Source organism: Papio anubis, chromosome 17 (assembly GCF_008728515.1).
Source record: "Papio anubis isolate 15944 chromosome 17, Panubis1.0, whole genome shotgun sequence".
Classification (NCBI taxonomy): Eukaryota; Metazoa; Chordata; class Mammalia; order Primates; family Cercopithecidae; genus Papio; species Papio anubis.
This window is the reverse complement of record NC_044992.1, coordinates 19,657,028-19,676,854: the sequence shown is the minus strand read 5'-3', so window position 1 is coordinate 19,676,854 and position 19,827 is coordinate 19,657,028. Positions and strand designations below refer to the sequence as shown.

Sequence of the window (19,827 nt, the reverse complement as noted above, 5' to 3'; positions counted from 1 at the left end):
CCAATAGGAAAAAGCTCCATCCACAATATTGGCAGAAGTCAGAAGCCAGGCTCTCGTGTCCCAAGTTTTGTGTTAGAAAATGTGGTTATCAAGGCCAGCAAAGCAGGAGAGAGCAGACAGGTACCAAAATGTCCCTCAACCCCGTTTTCACACCCAGGGAGGAGTAGGATGAAAATAAGCCAGCCCAGCAAGGCTCCCCAGTGGAAGATGATTAAAGCTCCCAACAAATTGTACTTTCATGCAACCTAATTAAAACTCAAGCCAGCAATCTATGACATGAAGAAAAGACAGAACTACACACCGTCTTGTACACTTCTGGGATTCCTTGAGCACCTGACACATCATAGGCCAGCCTTGGTCTCCTGGCCCTGGGGACCACTTTGCCTGAGGCAAACATGGCGCCGGGTGAATGGGATCCATCCTTGGCCCGGGCCGCTTTCTGTGGGGAGAGCGCACGTCTGCATTCAGTCTGGTAGTTTGCTATTGAATCAGAATGCAAAGCAAATTAAAAGCCAGTGCCAAGGCCAAACGCAGTGCCTCGCGCCTGTAATTCCAGCACTTTGGGAGGCTGAGGTAGGGGGATCGCTTGAGCCCGGGAATTCAAGACCAGCCTGGGCAACATGGTGAAATCCCATCTCTGCAAAACATACAAGAACTAACCAGATATGGCAGTACACGTCTGTAGTCCCACCTTCTTGGGAGGCTGAGGTGGGAGGATTGCTTGAGCCTAGGAGGTTGAGGCTGCAGTGAGCCAAGACTGTACCACTGCACTCCAGTCTGGGTGACAGAGTCCCTGTCTCAAAAACAAACAAAAAACAAAATCCAGTGCCAACTCTCCCCTGCTAACAAAGAATGACCATGGTGGGAAAAGATACCCCAGAGCGAGCCATTTATCTGAGAATCAGCTTCAATTCCAGCATAACTTTCGTGACCGGATGAAGTTTTTCATATTGATAATCCTGACTCCTTCCAGAGTTCTTCAAATTCTGAAAGCCCTCCTAACTGTTCTTCCACTCTGCAGGGCATGTGGCCACACAGCTGGGCCTGCTTGGGGCTCTTAGGGACAGCTGCGCCAACACTTTCCTAGCTTGTCTTTGGAAGTGGGATGGCCATGAGAGCTAGCCACGGAAAGCCCCACCACCTTGCCGTGGTGTCTAGGCCTTTCTACCAGCTAAAAGGACAGCTTCACAGTGGAAGAAAGGAACAGTGTTCTAGCTGGCCACATTTCCAGATTAGGAAATACATCTACATAAAACAAGGTCAAAGGGAGGCCTGTTTTCTTTGAAAATGGCATATAAGAAGGATTTATATGTATGTACAAACTTTAATATATTTATCAATCATGCATTTTATACCAAAATCCTTATTAACTGCTAGTTTCAGATAGATAGTCGGATCATGGACTCAGAAGGCAAGACTGATGGTATAAAAAGGGACTGGGAAACAATATCTGGCTCACGATTTTCAGCATTTGGAGATCAGCTTGTAGAGAGAAGGGGCAGTGTCTGTCCCGCACTACTGTGAGCCATGGCGGAAAGTAGGACAGAGACATGGGGAGAGAGAGTGTGGCCAGAAAAAGAAGGTGAGAGCCCCTCAAATAGAAACCATAGTGCACACGGCATCTGGAATCAGAGGACACCACCTACACATGGAATGTGCACACTCACAGTCACACTCTTAGTCCTTGGGCAAGAGACCTGAAGCATGGTCTCGCACTGATGATGAGACTCACAAACTGGTGTGAGGAAGGGAGAGAGCTCAGGGGCTCACATATTAATGCTGTCTGCTTGTATTTTCATCCCTTGCCAGATCCATGAGCTCTAGACCCAAGTTAAAAGAGTGCAAAAGGGCCGGGCGTGGTGGCTCACGCTTGTAATCCCAGCACTTTGGAAGGCTGAGGCGGGCAGATCACGAGGTCAGGAGATCGAGACCATCCTGGCAAACACGGTGAAACCTCGTCTCTATTAAAAATACAAAAAATTAGCCGGGCGTGGTGGCGGGCGCCTGTAGTCCCAGCTACTCGGGAGGCTGAGGCAGGAGAATGGCGTGAACCCGGGAGGCAGAGCTTGCAGTGAGCCGTGATCGCGCTACTGCACTCCAGGCTGGGCAACAGAGTGAGACTCCGTCTCAAAAAAAAAAAAAAAGAGTGCAAAGGTAGCAAAGTCCCTCTAAGGGTGAGTGTTCCTTGGGCCCGGGTAGCCAGAGTTCGGTGTTTCTCCCTGTGATTCTGCTGCTCCTTTACTTTCTGCTGAACCCACCACTGTTCGAACTCCCTCATATCCGTGCATGCAGCTCATCCACCCTTTAAAGGGCTTCTGGAACCTCAAATTAGACATGAGACTGTCACCAAGAAATCAACTCCGAGCACAAATGTCACCCTTTATGTCATCCATTCCATTCCTTCTACTTTGGCCAAAATTCTCCATTGCATTTCACAGACGGAATCCGTTCCTAAGATTCCTTTCTCTCAAGCATTTTTTTTTTTTTTAAAGAACTGTTAATAAAAATAGGTTGTTGGAATCTACTCAGAAACCACACGTAGAAATTAAACTACTAACAGCCACATCTGAGAATCCAAGGAGGGGATCTCAAAACCCACCAAAGATTTTTCAAAAAGAACAATTTCAGGTCTGTAAGAAGGATTAGCCATGAAATAATTTGCCATGTTACACACAAGAAAATTGGGCTAAAGGGCAGAGAGGAGTTCCAATTGGAAGGCAAAACACTGAAATCACACGGCAAGGATTGGCTTAGTACCGCTAAAGCAGTTAGGATCCTGCTCCCACAAACCTTCACCTGCTCTTTTATTTTATAACCAATGGCCAGTTCTATCAGCTGCTCTATTTAAGGTGACATAAACTATGGGTCATGCTTATGACCCATATCTTGAAATATATCTGAAAGCTTCTGTCATTTTCAGAAAGTAAAGGCAGGGTCAAACTACTTTTTTTTTTTTTTGGTCTCAAATGTCTGAGAAGCCACGTTAAGGGTGCCTTCGACTGGAGAAAAAAAAAAGAACAATATCCTACCTCAGATGGCAGCTACTTTGCCAGTGGCGGGTCCTAGCGCCAGTGTCTTCTCTGGTCTTTTGACCTGGGCCAGAGGACACCTTCAGGTCAGCAAGCCCTCCCTGGAATGCCTGAACAAGCCACGGCAGAGTGGCCCGTGGGGTGTATTTTCAGAAGCCAGCCTTCAGCCCCTTGGTTTAAAAGAGTACAGGCTGGCTTTAGTAAAAATAAAACCAGAAGGCAGATTTCAGACCAGGCTCCTGAGTGTTCAATCCTGGGAAGAGCAGCCACATTGAAGTGAGCTCTGCTCTCCAGTAAGACGCCGAGCACATGCTTCCCAGCAATCCCATGTCGGGGCGGGGGGGGGCGGGGAAAGGTGCCAAAGCCCAGCCCCGGGCCCTGTAATGTGATGGCACAGGAGTGCGGTGACAACGAGCAGGAGGCAGAGCCCGCGCCAAGTCTGCCTGTTCATTTTGGCCTAAAGCCCTGCTTATCAATTATAGCACTTACTACGGCTACCTAGGAACTTGGACACACACAATTTTGTTTTTTAATGTGTTTTTCTGTTTTTGTTTTTTTTTTTTGAGACGGAGTCTCACTCTGTTGCCCAGGCTGGAAAGCAGTGGTGTGATATTGGCTCACTGCAGCCTCCACCTCCTGGGTTCAAGTGATTCTTCTGCCTCAGCCTCCCAAGCAGCTGGGACTACAGGTGCATGCCACCACGCCTGGCTAATTTTTGTATTTTTAGTAGAGACGGGGTTTCACCATGTTGGCCAGGCTGGTCTCGAACTCCTAACCTCGTGATCTGCCTACCTCAGCCTCCCAAAGTGCTGGGATTACAGGCGTGAGCCACCACGTCCGGCCTTAATGTGCTTTTTAAAGTGAATTTAGATCAGGCGCAGTCACTCACACCTGTAATCTCACCACTTTGGGAGGCCAGGGTGGGTGGATTGCTTGAGCTCACAAGTTTGGGACCAGCCTGGGCAACATAGAGAAACCCCGTCTTTACCAAAAATTTAAAAATTAGCCAGGAGTGGTGGCACGCACCTGTAGTCCCAGCTACTTGGGAGGCTGAAGTGGGAGGACGGCTTGAACGCAGGAGGTGGAGATCGTGCCACTGCACTCCAGCCTGGGTGACAGAGTGAGACCCTGTCTCAAAAAAAAAAAAAAAAAAAAAGTGAATATAGTGTTGCTGGAAGACATTGGAATAATGTCACTCTCTTTCCTAGAAAACGCACCAGAGGACCAGGCCCCCCGCACCCGCCCCTGACAGAAACTGGACAAGGCACTGACTGTGGTGGTAAAGACGAGAAAGCACCATGTCAGCACGAGGGAGGGGGGACAAGACCACCGTGCTGCACACTTGCTGTGCAACACAGGCAGATTCATTCACTACTTGAAACTAAGCGCACTCACATCAGAATGGGGATGGTCGCTCCAATGGGAAAATGCATGGGAAAGCACTTTGTAAATGTGAAAATCTTGAACAACTGTGCTGCTGTTGAATCATAAACTGACTGAAAAAAGGCAATTCCCCAGAGAGAATTTCAGAAACGTTCCAAGCAATAGCAGCCAGGCTGGCCGCATTAAGGGCTTGTTATGTTTGAGTATGTTTGGTAGAAAGACCAACCTTATTCCTCCACACCCACACCGGGGATGACCTCAGATCCTGGATGTCGTGCACTCATCCTCTCAACTACACTTCTCGAGTGCCCTCTGGTACCAGGCACCGGTCTAGGGCTGGGGTGGAGGGCAATGAAAGAAGGAGAAAAGCTGTCTGACCTCATGGAGGCAGCCCCTATGGGAGACTGACAATACACAAAGAAACACAAAAATTAAATAATTGTGATAACGAAAGAAACAATCAATGTAAAACAACACAGAGTAGTGGGCTGTCCGAAGTACAAGCCTTGCCTGAAGACTTCATTCAAAGTGAAAACAATTCAAACTGCTATGCTGGCCGAACACCGCACCTGGCCGAGGCCACTGCTGGTTTGTGACTCCTAAATCAGATTATTGTCTTTAAAAATTACATATAACAACAGCAACAAGACAGATAAGATGCCAACATAAATATGAGGTCAGAAATCTAGTTTAAAAGGAGATGCTAGAGCGTCAACTAGAGTATCTAAGAGGAACTATATACAGGCATCAGTTTCAGACTTAATTAAGCAAGGCTGGCCCAGTGGCTCATGCCTGTAATCCCAGCTACTCAGGAGGCTGAGGCGGGAGGACTGCTTGAGCCCAGGAGTTTGAGACCAGCCTGAGCAACACAGTGAGACCCCGTCTGTATAAAAAAAGTGAAAAAAGTAGCCAGGTGTGGTGGCAAGCACCTGTAGTCCCAGCTACTCAGGAGGCTGAGGTGGGAGGATTGCCTGAGCCCAGGAGTTTGAGGTTATCGTAAGCTATGATGATGCCACTGCACTCCAGCCTAGGAGACAGAATGAGACCCTGTCTAAAAAACAAAAAAAACAAAAAACAAAATGAAGCACAACAAATGACAATATCTACACTCATGATTGAGCAGAGGCAGGTGCGGTGGCTCATGCCTGTAATTTCAGCCCTTTAGGAGGCCAAGATGGGAGGATCATTTGAGCTCAGGAGCTTCGGACCAGCCTGGGCAACATGGTAAAACCCTGTCTCTACCAAACATACAAAAATTAGCAGGGCGTGGTGGTGCACATCTGTGGTCCTATCTACTTGGGAGGATGAAGTGGGAGGATCACTTGAGCCCCAGAAGTAGAGGCTGCAGTGAGCTGTGATCATGCCCTAAGGATGTGAAGCTTGGATATCAGTGAATCAACAAGACCCAGCCCCTGATGCCACCGTGTGCGTGGACTAAGGCAGTGAGGAGAACAATCAGTAACAAACATTTAATTACCATGTGGCAAGGGCTACAAGGAGGCCACCTGATGCAATTTTAAGCACCTAGGTAATCTGGTCATTTGTATTGCTTTTCCGTCCACTAAAATGCCTTGTAACATTTCATAGGATTTTCTTCATGGGGGCAATGAAGTGGGGACAGAAGAGACCGCATTATTAACACTTCACTGCAAGCAGACTCTGGGAGATTTGTAGCAGGAAAAGAAACACAACAAAAGCAGTTTTACTTTCTGATATGCTTTTTAAAGTGAACTCAATTCACTGAAATAGAGTGGTCAGCATGAAGACTCAAGAAGTAAAATACACAGAACTGACAAAAACTCCAGAAGTAAACGTCCTCCTAGTGTCCTGACAATGTACCAAAGCCATTTCTTTCTAATTTAACTTGATTATTTAGATTATACCTAGTTTTTTTTTTTTTTTTTTTTTTTGAGACAATCTTGCTCTGTCACCCAGGCAGTAGAGCAGTGGCGCGATCTCGGTTCACTGCAACCTCTGCCTCCCGGGTTCAAGCGATTCTCCTGCCTCAGCGCTTGTAGCTGGGATTACAAGTGCCCGCCACCACACCCAGCTAATTTTTGTGTCTTTAGCAGAGATGGGGTTTCTCCATGCTGGCCAGGCTGGTCTCGAAGTCCTGACCTCAGGTGATCCACCCACCTCGGCCTCCCAAAGTGCTGAGATTACAGGTGTGGGCCACCGTGCCTGGCCTAAACCTGTATTTTAAATGGTACCAAGGATGCTCAAGAAATATTAAATAATAATTTTAAGAGCCTTCATTATAGAAAACACTCTCAATGCTAAATACTTTTCGATAAGTAGAAAGTATAAGAAGAATTGGGTCTCTAGAAGTTCGTTCTTGCCTGCTATCCTCCTTGATAACTCTATCCAATCTTCAAGTCCTGCTTGGGCACCATCTCCTCCCTGAAACCTTTCAAGCCACCCAGCAGCCCTGCCCCCCATACCTGGACAGCGTTAATCACTTCCTTTTCAGTGTAGCCTCCGTGGCATCTCACAAAGCATCACAATGATTACCCTTCACTGCCACGTGCCTCCCTAGATGGCAGTTCTCTGAGGGTCTGGCCTTTCATTCTGACTCCCACACCATCTATGTGGTGAGAACTTCATAAATGTTTGTTGAATAAGATTGTATTATGGAAATAATCGAATCCAATACCCTCAGATTACAGAAAATACAGAGCCCTGATGTGTTGTTTTATTTGCCTACACTCAGTATTAAGCAGAATCCTGAATAACGAAAGTTCTCACAGTCCATTTCAACTACTCGCCAGTTGCCATAAGAAAAGCAAACATTCCTGCAGCTTTATCTCAGCAAAATATCACTAAAACAAAGTACGGCAACCAAATCACATCCCGGGGCAAAAGTAAGTATGTCATTCACTAGGGATTAAACATTAAATGTTGCTTAATTTCATGTAGTCTCATGGTTGAAATCAGAATATTTTGAATTCTAACAAATTGTTGTCTTGGTTTCCTCACAGAGTTAGATAAATCATTATGTCTCTGTTCGCTCTCTTTCTCTCAGACATATGTGCCCTTACTGTAATTTATCTAGGATGATGGCTCACCCTGAATTCCAAGCTATTTTTAGAGCTGGGTGAAAAACATTTTTGTGAAATTTAACCAGAAAATGACCTTTATTCTGAAGGAGGTTTTGAAAGTTTCTATAACAACTCTCCTGAAAACGTTTAGTACACTGACTTTTAATGCCAACAAACACACAGGAGGAAGGGCGCATGCTGGAAGGACTGACTGGGAAGGCAAGTGTCATGAGCTGAGAAGGCTGTGCCACTCCCAACATCTATGATTTCACTTAAAAATAGCCTAAGCAGGTGCCCTATCACTTTCTTTTACCAAGCGGCCTAGCAAATATTTCCTGAGGACATGGCTGTGTCTCTTTAGGAGAGTCATACAGTAAGTAATCAATCTATTTCACCCACTGTTACACTTCCCACTTTTCTTCATAGATAGATTTTTTTCTCTCCTTATTTCTCTCACAGGGCCTTCTTCCTGGGGATTCAAGATAATGTCTGGAGTCATTTCCTTTTAGCCTAAAGGACTTCCTTTAATACAGCATTTCTTGAAGGACAAATCTGCAATCTACCAATTATCTGTCTTTGTTTATATGGGAATGTCTTTATTTTACCTTCAGTTTTGAAGGACAGTTTTAGATACAGAATTTCATGTATATTCTTTTTTTTTTTTTTTTTTCCCCAAGACGAAGTCTCGCTCTGTTGCCCAGGCTGGAGTGCAATGGCATGATCTTGGCTCACTGCAACCTCTGCCTCCTGGGTTCAAGCGATTCTCCTTCCCCAATCTCCCAGGTAGCTGGGACTACAGGTGCGCGCCACCACGCCCAGCTAATTTTTGTACTTTTAGTAGAGACGGGGTTTCATCATGTTGGTCAGGCTGATCTCGAACTCCTGACCTCATGATCCACCCGCCTTGGCCTCCCAAAGTGCTGGGATTACAGGTGTGAGCCACTGTGCCCGGCCCATGTATATTCTTTGAATATACAGTTCTACTGCCTCATAGCTGCCATTTTTTAAATTAATGAAATTTCTAAGACGAATTTTAGGTTCACAGCAAAATGGAGCAGAAAGTACAGAGTTCCCATATACCCCTGTGTCCACATAAGTACAGCCTCCTCTATTATCCACATCCCCCACCGGTGTTACACTGTTATAACCCATGTGCCTATGCTGTCACATCATTGTCATCCAGAGGGCAAAGTTTATATTAGTGCCCACTCGGTGCTATGCATTCTCTTGGTTTGGACAAATGTATACTGACATAAATCTATCATTGTAATACCATACAGAATAGTTTCACTGCCCTAAAAATCCTCTGTGCTCCACCTATTCATCTCTCCCTCCTCCCCAACCCATGAACCTTTAACTATCTCCACAGTTTTGCCTTTTCCAGAATGTCATATTGTTGGAACCATATAGTATATGGCCTTTCCAGATTGACTACTTTCACTTAGTAATATACATTTCAGTTTCCTCCATGTCTTTGCATAGCTTCATAGCTCATTTTTTTTTTTAGTACTGAATAATACTCAGTTGTCTGGATGTACCACAGTTTATCCATTCAAAGACATCTTGGTGGCTTCGAAGTTTCGGCAATTATGAATAAAGCTGCTATAAACATCTGTGTGCAGGTTTTTGAGTAGATGTAAGTTTTCAGTTTATCTGGGTAAATATCAAGGAGTGTGATTACTGCGTTGTATGGTAAGAGTCCATTTCATTTTGTAAGAAACTACCAACTGTCTTCCAAAGTGGCTGTAGCATTTTGCATTCCCACCAGTAATGAGTAAGAGTTTCTATTGCTCCACTTCCTTGCTAGCATTTGGTGATGTCAATGTTCTGGATTTTCGCCACTCTATTTGGTGTGCGGTGGTATCTCACTGTCATTTTAATTTGCATTTTCCTTACGAAATATGATGCAGAGCATCTTTTCATATCCTTATTTGCCACTTGTATATTTTCTTCACTGAGGTCTCTTCAGATCTTTCGTCTATTTTGTTTATTGTGTTGTTCATTTTTAATTTTTAAATTTTTTTTATTTTTGAGACAGAGTCTCACTTTGTCGCCCAGGCTGGAGTGCACTGGCGTGATCTTGGCTTACTGCAACCTCTGCCTCCCAGGCTCAAGTGATTCTCCTGCCTCAGCCTCCTGAGTGGCTAGGATTACAGGCACATTGCCACTACCGTCCAGCTATTTTTTTATTTTTATTTTTTTTGTGATGTGAAGTCTTGCTCTGCTGCCCAGGCTGGAGTGCAGTGGAACGACCTCGGCTCACTGCAACCTCTGCCTCCTGGGTTCAAGCAATTCTCCTGCCTCAGCCTTCCGAGTAGCTGGGATTACAGGCCCACACCACCATGCCTGGCTAATTTTTGTATTTTTTTAGTACAGACGGGGTTTCACCATGTTGGCCCAGCTGGTCTCGAACTCATGACCTTGTGATCCACCCACCGTGGCCTCCCAAAGTGCTGGGATTACAGGCATAAACCATCACGCCTGGCCTAATTTTTGTATTTTTAGTAGAGACAGGGTTTCAACATGTTGGCCAGGCTGGTCTTGAACTCCTGACCTCACGTGATCCACCACATCAGCCTCCCAAAGTGCTGGGATTACAGGCATGAACCACCACGCCTGGCCTTATTTTTCACTGATGAGTTTTAACAGTTCTTTGTATAATTTAGATAACAGTCCCTTTTTTTTTTTTTTTGTGAGACAGGGTCTCACTCTGTGGCCCAGGCTGGAGTGCAGTGGCTCACTGCCACCTCAACTTCCTGGTTTCAAGGGATTCTCCTGCCTCAGCTTCCCAAGTACCTAGGACTATAGCCACACCACACTGTGCCCAGCTAACTTAAAAAACAACAACAACAACAACAACAACAACAACAACTGCAGAGACAGGGTCTTGCCATCTTGCCCAGGCTGGTCTTAAACTCCTGAGCTCAATGATCCTCTCATCTTGGCCTCCCAAAGTGCTGGGATTATAGACATGAGCCACCATTCCAGTTGATAGCAGTCCTTTAAAATGTGTCTTTTGAAAATATTGGCCAGGTGCGGTGGCTCACACTTTGGGAGGCCAAGGCAGGAGGATCATGAGGTCAGGAGTTTGAGACCAGCCTGACCAACATAGTGAAACCTCGTCTCTACTAAAAAAAAAAAAATTAGCCAAGCATGGTGGCGCACGCCTATAATCCCAGCTACTTAGGAGGCTGAGGCAGGAGAATCACTTGAACCCGGGAGGCAGAGGTTACAATGAGCCAAGATCGCACCACTGCACTCTAGCCTAGGCGACAGAGCGAGACTCTGTCTTTTAAAAAAAAAAAAAAAAAAGAAAGAAAATATTTTCTACTAGTCTGTGGTTTGTCTTCTCATTCTCTTGACATAGTCTTTCTCAGACTAGACGTTTGTAATTTTAATGAAGTCCAGTTTATCAACTATTTCTTTCATGGATCATGCCCAGAAGTCACCACCATACCCAAGGTCATCAAATTTTCTCTTATGTTACCTTCTAGGAGTTTCATAGTTTTGCATTTTACATTTAGGTGTACGATCCATTTTGAGTTAACTTTTGTGAAAGTTGTAAAGTCTGTGTTTAGATTTTTTTTCTTTTCTTTTCTTTTTTTTTTTTTTTTTTGCATGCAGGTAGTGTTTCGATACTATCTGCTGAAAAGACTATCGTTTCTCCATAGTCAAAGATCAGTTGGCTCTATTTATGTGAGTCTATTTCTGGGCTCTCTATTCTGTTCCATTGATCTACTTGTTGTTTCACCAATATCGCTGTCCTGATTAATGTAGCTTTATACTAAGTCTTGGAGTCAGGTAGTGTCAGTCCTCTAACTTGTTTCTCCTACAATATTGAGTTGGTTATTCTTGGTCTTTTGCCTTTCCATATAAACTTTAGAATCAGTTTGTCAATATCCATAAAATAACTTGCTGGGATTTGGATTGGGATTGCATTGACTCTACAGATAAATTAGGAAGAAATTATATCTTGACATTATTGAGTTGTTCTGTGAACATGGAATATCTATTTAGTTATTTGTTACATTTCATCAGTTTTATAGTCTGCCTCATTAAAAAACTTGTTCATACTGTAATGTCTTAATTTCAAATTCTACTTGTTCACCGCTGGTTTATATATTCACCTTGTATCCTGCAACTTTGCTTAATCACTTATTAGTTCCAGGAGTTTCTTGTTCTTTCAGATTTTTTACATAAATGATTGCCATCTGTGAACAAATAAATTTTTATTTCTTCCTTCCCAGTCTCTACCATTTTTATTTCATTTTCTTGTCTTACTGCACTATATAGGACTTCCAGTATGATGTTAAAAAACAGCAATGATTCAATATGAGATTTGGGTGGGGAAAATTTTTTTTTAAAGCACTGATGAGAGGGAACATCCTTGCCTTGTTCCTGATCTTAGTGGGCAAGCTCTGAGTTCTTCACCATTGAGTATGATGTTGGCTGAGTTTTCTTGTAAGTATTTATTAAGTTGAGGGAGTTCCCCTCTACTCCTATTTGCTAAGAGTTTTAATCATGAATCAGAGATAGATACTGTTAAATACTTTCTCTGCATCTACTGATATGATCATGTGACTTTTTTTTTCCTCTTTAGTTTGTTGATGTGATGGATTATTTTTTTTTTTTCCAGACAGGGTCTCACTCCGTCAACCAAGCTGGAGCGCAGTGGCGCAATCTCAGCTCATTGCAGCCCTTACCTCCCAGGCTTAATTTTTTCCGCCTCAGCCTCCCGAGTAGCCGGCACTACAGGAGTGTGCCACCACACCTGGGTCATTTTTGTAGAGACAGGGTTTCACCATTTTGCCCAGGCTGGTCTTGAACTCCCAGGCTTAAGTGATCCACTGGCCTCGGCCTCCCAAAGTACTGGGATTACAGGAATAAGCCACTGCGCCCAGCCAGATTACATTAGTTTTTGGTTTTGTTTTGAGACAGGGTCTCACTTTCTTGCCCAGACTGGAGTGCAGTAGTGTGATCACTACTCACTGCACCCTCAACTGCCCAAGCTCAAGCAATTCTCCCACCTCAGCCTTCTAAGTAGCTGAGACCACAGATGTACACTACCTCACCTGGCTGATTTTATTATTTGTAGAGATGAGGTCTTGCTCTGTTGCCCAAGCTGGTCTTGAATTCCTGGGCTCAATCAATTCTCCCACCTCGCCCTCCCAAAGTGCTGGGATTACAAGCATGAGCACCGTGCCTAGCCTGATTTGAATACTGAGCCAGACTTGCATATCTTGGATAAATCCCACTTGGTCATGGTCTTGGTCATTTTCATACGTTATTGCATTCAATTTGTTAATATTTTGTTGAGGATATTTGCATCTATGTTCATGAGAGATACTGGTACATATTTTTATTTTCTTGTAATATCCTTGGTTTTGGTATTAGGGTAATGCAGGTCTCATAGGTTGACTTAGAAAGTATTATCTCTGGCCGGGCGTGGTGGCTCAAGCCTGTAATCCCAGCACTTTGGGAGGCCGAGACGGGCAGATCACGAGGTCAGGAGATCAAGACCATCCTGGCTAACACGGTGAAACCCCGTCTCTACTAAAAAGACAAAAAACTAGCCGGGCGAGGTGGCGGGCGCCTGTAGTCCCAGCTACTCGGGAGGCTGAGGCAGGAGAATGGCGTAAACCCGGGAGGCAGAGCTTGCAGTGAGCTGAGATCCGGCCACTGCACTCCAGCCTGGGCGACAGAGCGAGACTCCGCCTCAAAAAAAAAAAAAAAAAAAAAAAGAAAGTATTATCTCTGCTTCTATCTTCTGGGAGAGATTGTAGAGAATTGGTATAATTCTTTCTTAATTGTTGGATAGAATTCATCAGTGAATCCATCTGGGCTTGGTGCTTTCTGTTTGGAAAGTCATTATTATTGATTCCATTTCTCTAATAAATATAGGCCCATTCAGAGTGTTTATTTCTTATTGCGTGAGTTTTGGCAGATTGTCTTTTGATGGAATTGGTCTATTTCATCTAGGTTATCAAGTAATGGGCACAGAGTTATTCATAGCATTCTTTTTTTTTTTTTTTTTTTTTTTTGAGATGGAATTTTGCTCTTGTCGCCCTGGCTGGGGTGCAATGGTACGATCGCAGCTCACTGCAGCCTCCACCTCCCAGGTTCAAGCGATTCTCCTGCCTTGGCTCCCCAAGTAGCTGGGACAATAGGTGCATGCCACCATGCCCAGCTAATTTTTCTATTTTCAGTAGAGATGGTTTCACCATGTTGGCCGTGCTGGTCTCGAACTCCTGACCTCAGGTGATCCACCTGCCTCAGCTTCCCAAAGTGCTGGGATTACAGGCTGGAGCTACCACGCCCAGCTTATTTATTTATTTATTTTGAGATGGAGTCTCACTCTGTTACCCAGGATAGAGTGCAGTGGTGTGATATTGGCTCAATGCAACCTCCACCTCCCAGGTTCAAACGATTTTCCTGCCTCAGCCTCCCAAGTAGCAGGGACTACAGGTGCACAACACCATGCCTGGCTAACTTTTGTATTTTTGTAGAGATGTGGTTTCACCATGGTGGCCAGGCTGGTCTCAATCTCCTGATCTTAGGTAATCCGCCTGCCTCGGCCACCCAAAGTGCAAGGATTACAGGCGTAAACCACCACGCCTGGCTACATTTATTATTCTTTTCATGGGCTCTGTAGTGATGTCCTTGCTTTCATTTCTGATATTAGTCATTTGTGCCTTCGTTTTTTGGTTAACTTCCTTAGCCGGACTAGACGCTTATTGATTTTATTATCTTTTCAAAGAACTAGCTTTTGGTTTTGTTTGGTTTTCTTTACTGATTTCCTATTCTCAAATTTCATTGATTTCTGCTCTAATTTTTATTATTTTTCTTCTGCTTACTTTGGCTTTAATTTTCTCTTCTTTTTCTAGTTGCCTAAAGTATAAACTTAGATTGTTGATTTTAGATCTTTCTTCTTTTCTAACACATACATTCAATGCTATAAATTTCCCTCTAAGCACTGCTTTTGCTGCATTCTACAAATTTGGTAAGGTGTTTTCATTTTTTTACTTCAAAATATTTTCAGTTTTCTCCTGAGATTTCTTCTTTAACCCATGCGTTATTTACAAGTATGTTGTTTAATCACTAACTATTTGAGGGATTTCCAGTTATCTTTCTGTTACTGATTTCTAGTTCAACTCCATGGTGGTCTGGAAGCAGACAATGTATTTCTTTCTGTTCCTTTATATTTATTAAGGTGTGTTTTGTGGCCTAGAATGTGGTCTAAGTGAATGTTTCATTCACTTCGGAAGAATGTATAATCTGCTGTTGTTGGACAAAGTAGTTTCTACATTTTAACTATATCCAGCTGACTGCTGCTGTTGAGTTGAACTATGTTCTAATTTTCTGCATGCCAAATCTGTCTTTCTGATAAAGGAGCACTGAAGTCTCCAAATATAATAGTGGATTCATCTCTTTCTCTGTGCAGTTCTATCAGTTTTTGCCTCACATATTTTGATGCTCTATTACATGTATATACATTAAAGATTATTGTCTTATTGGAGTATTGATCTGTGGTCATATTGTAATGCTCTTTATCCCTGATAACTTTCCTTGCTCTGTAGTCTGCTCTGTATAGAAATATAGCTACTCCCACTTTATTTAGTGTGAGTATGGTGGATCTTTCTTCATTTCTTTACTTTTAATCTATATGTGTCTTTATACTTAAAGTTGGTTTCTTGTAGACAACATATATTTGGGTCTTATTCTTTGATAAACTCTCACAATCTCTGCCTTTTAATTGATGTAACTGACAAAACCACTGACATTTAAAGTGATTATTGACATAGCTGGATTAACAGCTACCATATTGGTTAATTTTTTTTTTGTTACCGTTGTTCTTTGCTCCTCTTTTTGTCTTCCACAGTTCTTCTGCTCATTGTGGTTAACTGAGCATTTTATATGATTCCATTTCCTCTCCTTTCATAGCTTATCAATTATGCTTTTTTAAAAAAAACAAAACAAAAAACTTTTTTTAGTGGTTGCCCTAGAGTTTACAGTATATATTTCCAATGAATCCAAGTCCACTTTCAAATAACACTATACCACTCCACAGGTATTGCAAGTGCCTTATAATAACAAAATAATCTTGATTCTTCCCTCTCTTCCTTTGTACTGTTACTATCATTCATTTCACTTATAACTATCTCGGCTCACTGCAACCTCCACCTCCTGGATTCAAGTGATTCTCCTGCCTCAGCCTCCAGAGCAGCTGGGATTACAGGCACGTGCCACCACACCCAGCTAATTTTTGTATTATTAGTAGAGACAGGGTTTCACCATATTGGCCAGGCTGGTCTCAAACTCGTGATCTCAGGTAATCCACCCACCTCAGCCTCCCAAAGTGCTGGGATTTACAGGCATGAGCCACCGTGCCCAGCCCAGATGTAATTCTTATCTTTGCTCCTCTATAGGTAGTAATTTTCCTCTCTGGCTTTTTTCTAGATTTTTTTTCTTTATCGTTGATATTCTGTAGTTTGACTATGATATGTCCGTATAGGCTTTTTTCCCTTTATCCTGTGCTATGGTTTGAATGTTTTTGTCCCTTTCAAAATTCATGTTGAAACTCTATCCCCAATGCAATAGTATTAAGAGTTGTGACCTTTTGTAGGTGATTGAGTCATGAGTGCTCTGCCCTCATGAACAGGATTACATGCCGTTGTCCCTTTTTTCCACCCACTCTATCCCTTCTGCCAAGTGAGGACACTTAGATGGCACCTTCTATAACGAACAGGCCCTCACCAGACAGTGAACCTGACAGTGCATTGATCTTCTACTTCCTAGCCTCTGGAACTGTAAGAAACACATTTCTGTCTTTTTATAAATTACACAGTTTACAGGACTAAGACATCCTGCTTGGTGTTCTCTGAGGGGGAAATTCTCAATCACTATTCCTTAAAATATTGCTTCTAGGCCGGGCGCGGTGGCTCAAGCCTGTAATCCCAGCACTTTGGGAGGCCAAGACAGGCGGATCACGAGGTCAGGAGATTGAGACCATCCTAGCTAACACGGTGAAACCCCATCTCTACTAAAAAAAATACAAAAAACTAGCCGGGCGAGGTGGCGGAAGCCTGTAGTCCCAGCTGTTCGGGAGGCTGAGGCAGGAGAATGGTGTAAACCCGGGAGGCGGAGCTTGCAGTGAGCTGAGATCTGGCCACTGCATTCCAGCCTGGGCGACAGAGCGAGACTCCGTCTCCAAAAAAAAAAAAATATTGTTTCTATTTCTTTCTCTCTTTCCTCTTTCCAGCATTCCCGTTATGTATATGTTACATCTTTTGTAGTTATCTCACATTTCTTGGATATTCTGTTCCTGTTTTTTTCAGTCTTTTTTCTCTTTGCTTTTAAGTTTTGGAAGTTTCTATTGTCATATCTTCAAAGCTTCCAGATTCTCTCCTCTGCCATGTCCAGTCTACTGAGCCCATCAAAGACATTCTTCATTTCTGTTATATCACTTTTGATTTCTAGCATTTTGTTTTTCTTCTTAGCTTTTTCATCTTTCTGTTTACATTACCCATTAGTTCTTGCATGTTGTCTACTTTTCCATTAAAGCCCTTAGCATATTAACCATGATTTTTAAAAATTCTTGGCCTGATAAATCCAACATTCCTGCCATATCAAACTCTGGTTCTGATGCTTCTTCAGTCTCTTCTGTGTATTTTCCCTTTTAGTATGCCTTGTAATTTTTTATCAAAAGCTGGACAGGATGCACTGGGTAAAAAGAACTGTGGTAAGCAGGCCTTTAGTAATGTAGTGGTAAGGTGCTGGAGGGAGGGGAAGTGTTCTACAGTCCTATGATTAGGTCTCAGTTTTTTGGTGAGCCTGTGAACTATAAATTTCACCAGTGCCTCTCAGTTTTCCCCCTTTAGGTGGGACAGGATGGCTAGAGAGGGCTGGAGTTGGGCATTAATTTCCCCCACATGAAAGAATAGAGTGAGCTGAAGTTGAGTATTACCCTTCCCCAAAGTAAGTTAGGCTCCGGTAAAATAGTTTCTCCTGAGGGCAGGCCTTGTTAAGATGAGCAGAATGCTCTGGCATATTTCAAAGTGATGATTTTTTTTTTCCTTCCCTCTGCTGGAAGCACAAGGGGATTTCTCTCCAATATTCATTGTGAGGGGCTGGTAGAACTCTTGGAGGTAAAACTTACAAAAGCATGAGCACCCCTCAAGACTGGGTCCCACTGAAGTTTTTAACTCTCTGTGTTACACTGTTCTTGCATTGCTATAAACACCTGGGCTGGGTGTGGTGGTTCACACCTGTAGTCCCAACACTTTGGAAGCTGAGGCAGGCATATTGCTTGAGTCCAGGAGTTCAACACTAGCCTGGGCAACATGGTGAAATCCTGTCTCTTCAAAAAAATAGAAAAATAAGGCAGGTGTCATGGCATGTGCCTGTGCTCTCAGGTACTCACGGAGGCTGAGGCAGAAGGATCACTTGAGCCCAGGAGGCTGAGGCTACAGTGAGCTGAGACTGGGGCAGTGTACTCTCACCTGGGTGACACAGTGAGACCCCTTCTCAAAAAATAAAAATAACAAAACACCACCTGAGGCTAGGTAATTTATAAAGAGGTTTAATTGGCTCATGGTTCTGCAGGTTTTGCAGCAAGCATGGTGCCAGCATCTGCTCAGCTTCTGGGGAGGCCTCAAGAAGTTTACAATCATGGTGGATGGTGAACAGGGAGCAGTTGAGAGTGGGGGTGAGATAGAACAAGGGGGAAGATGCCACAAACTTTTACACAGCCATATCTTGTGAAAACTCACTCACTGTTGCAAGGACAGCACCAGGAGGATGGCATTAAACCATTTCATAAGATTCCTCATGATCCAATCACCTTCCACCAGACCCCATCTCCAACACTGGGGATTACAAGTGAACATGGGATTTTAGTGGGAACAACATTCAACTAAATCACTCTCAGACTTGTTCACACGAGTCTCCAGCAATTTGTCAATTACACTTCATATTTTCCTACCACAGGACTGGTTCCCCCATAGGTTTCTGCTCCAGTAAATGTGATTCCATGTATCCACCTGTCTGTCTCTTATTTTGGGGGCAACAGTGTGCGGTATGATTTCATGTCTCTGATGTATCTATGAAGAGTTGATTTTTGGTTTGTTAAGCTTTTTACTTGTTAGGAACAAGTGGCAACTTTTTTTTTTTTGAGACAGAGTCTCACTCTGTCACCCAGGCTGGAGTGCAGTGGCCTGATCTCGGCTCACTGCAAACTCCGCCTCCCAGGTTCAAGCAATTCTCTGCCTCAGCCTTCCGAATAGCTGGGATTACAGGTGCCTGCCAACACGCCCAGCTAATTATTTTTTTATTTTTTATTTTTAGTAGAGACAGGGTTTCACCATCTTGGCCAGGCTGGTCTTGAACTCCCGACCTCATGATCCACCTGCCTAGGCCCCCCAAAGTGCTAGGATTACAGGCGTGAGCCACCACACCCAGCCTATAAGTGGCAACTTCTAAGCTACCTACCTGCTGGACTGAAAGCTAAAAGCCCTGCTGCTTATAATGAGAAGCCAGACACTAATCATATAACTGTTGTTCCCTTGCACGTGAGGAGTAATTTTTCTTTTGCTGTTTTTGAGCTTATGCCTTTGGCTTTCAACAGTTTGACTAGGATGTATCTAGATGTGGTGGATCTCTTTGTGACTGTCCTACTTGGAGCTTACAAAGTTTCTTGGATATGTATATTAATGTTTGTGGTAGCCTAAATAATACCTTTCAAAGATGTCCACATTCTAATCCTAATCTCTAGAATCAGTGGGCATGTTACTTCACTTATATGGTAAAAAGAAACTGCAGCTGTGATTAAATTAAGAATCTTGAGATAGGGGGATTATTCTAGACCCTCCAGAAGAAATCAAACACTGCTGATGGCTTAATTTTAGGACTTCCAACTTTTAGAACTGTAAGATAATAAATATGTGGTTTATTAAGCCACTAAATTTGTGGTAATTTTATTATAGCTCTCGGCAAGTATGTCACAGACTCCTGCTGCTCTTACTCAGAGTTCCATGTTTTTTCATGAATAAATGCTTCTTTTTTAAAAAACGGAGTTTTGCTCTTTTGCCCAGGCTGGAGTGCAATGGTGAGATCTTGGCTCACTGCAACCTCTGCCTCTTGGGTTCAAGAGATTCTCCTGCCCCATCCTCTTAAGTAGCTGGGATTACAGGCATGCACCACCAAGCCCGGATAATTTTTGTATTTATAGTAGAAACGGGGTTTCACCATGTTGGCCAGGCTGGTCTCGAACTCCTGACCTCAGATGATCCACCCACCTCAGCCTCCCAAAGTGCTGGGATTACAGGCATAAGCCACCATGCCTGGCCAAAGAAATGCCTCTTGATTTATTGCATGTCTTA

The 19,827-nt window shown here is 43.6% G+C and overlaps 1 protein-coding gene across 6 annotated transcripts in view; it reads right to left on the bottom strand.

The window, feature by feature from the left end:
• DHRS7B (dehydrogenase/reductase 7B) overlaps window positions 1-19,827 on the bottom strand; it is a 63,537-nt gene that overhangs the window by 20,207 nt on the left and 23,503 nt on the right. Inside the window, exon 2 of one of the 6 annotated variants that reach the window (XM_009189891.4) lies at window positions 302-439. The exons of 4 other annotated variants lie outside the window; for them this stretch is intronic. In XM_009189891.4, the coding sequence (XP_009188155.1) occupies window positions 302-439 (138 nt within the window). Of the gene's footprint in view, window positions 1-301; window positions 440-3,029; window positions 3,592-19,827 lie in introns of those variants that run through there. One more of the 6 variants, XM_031657003.1, reaches the window with a different exon arrangement.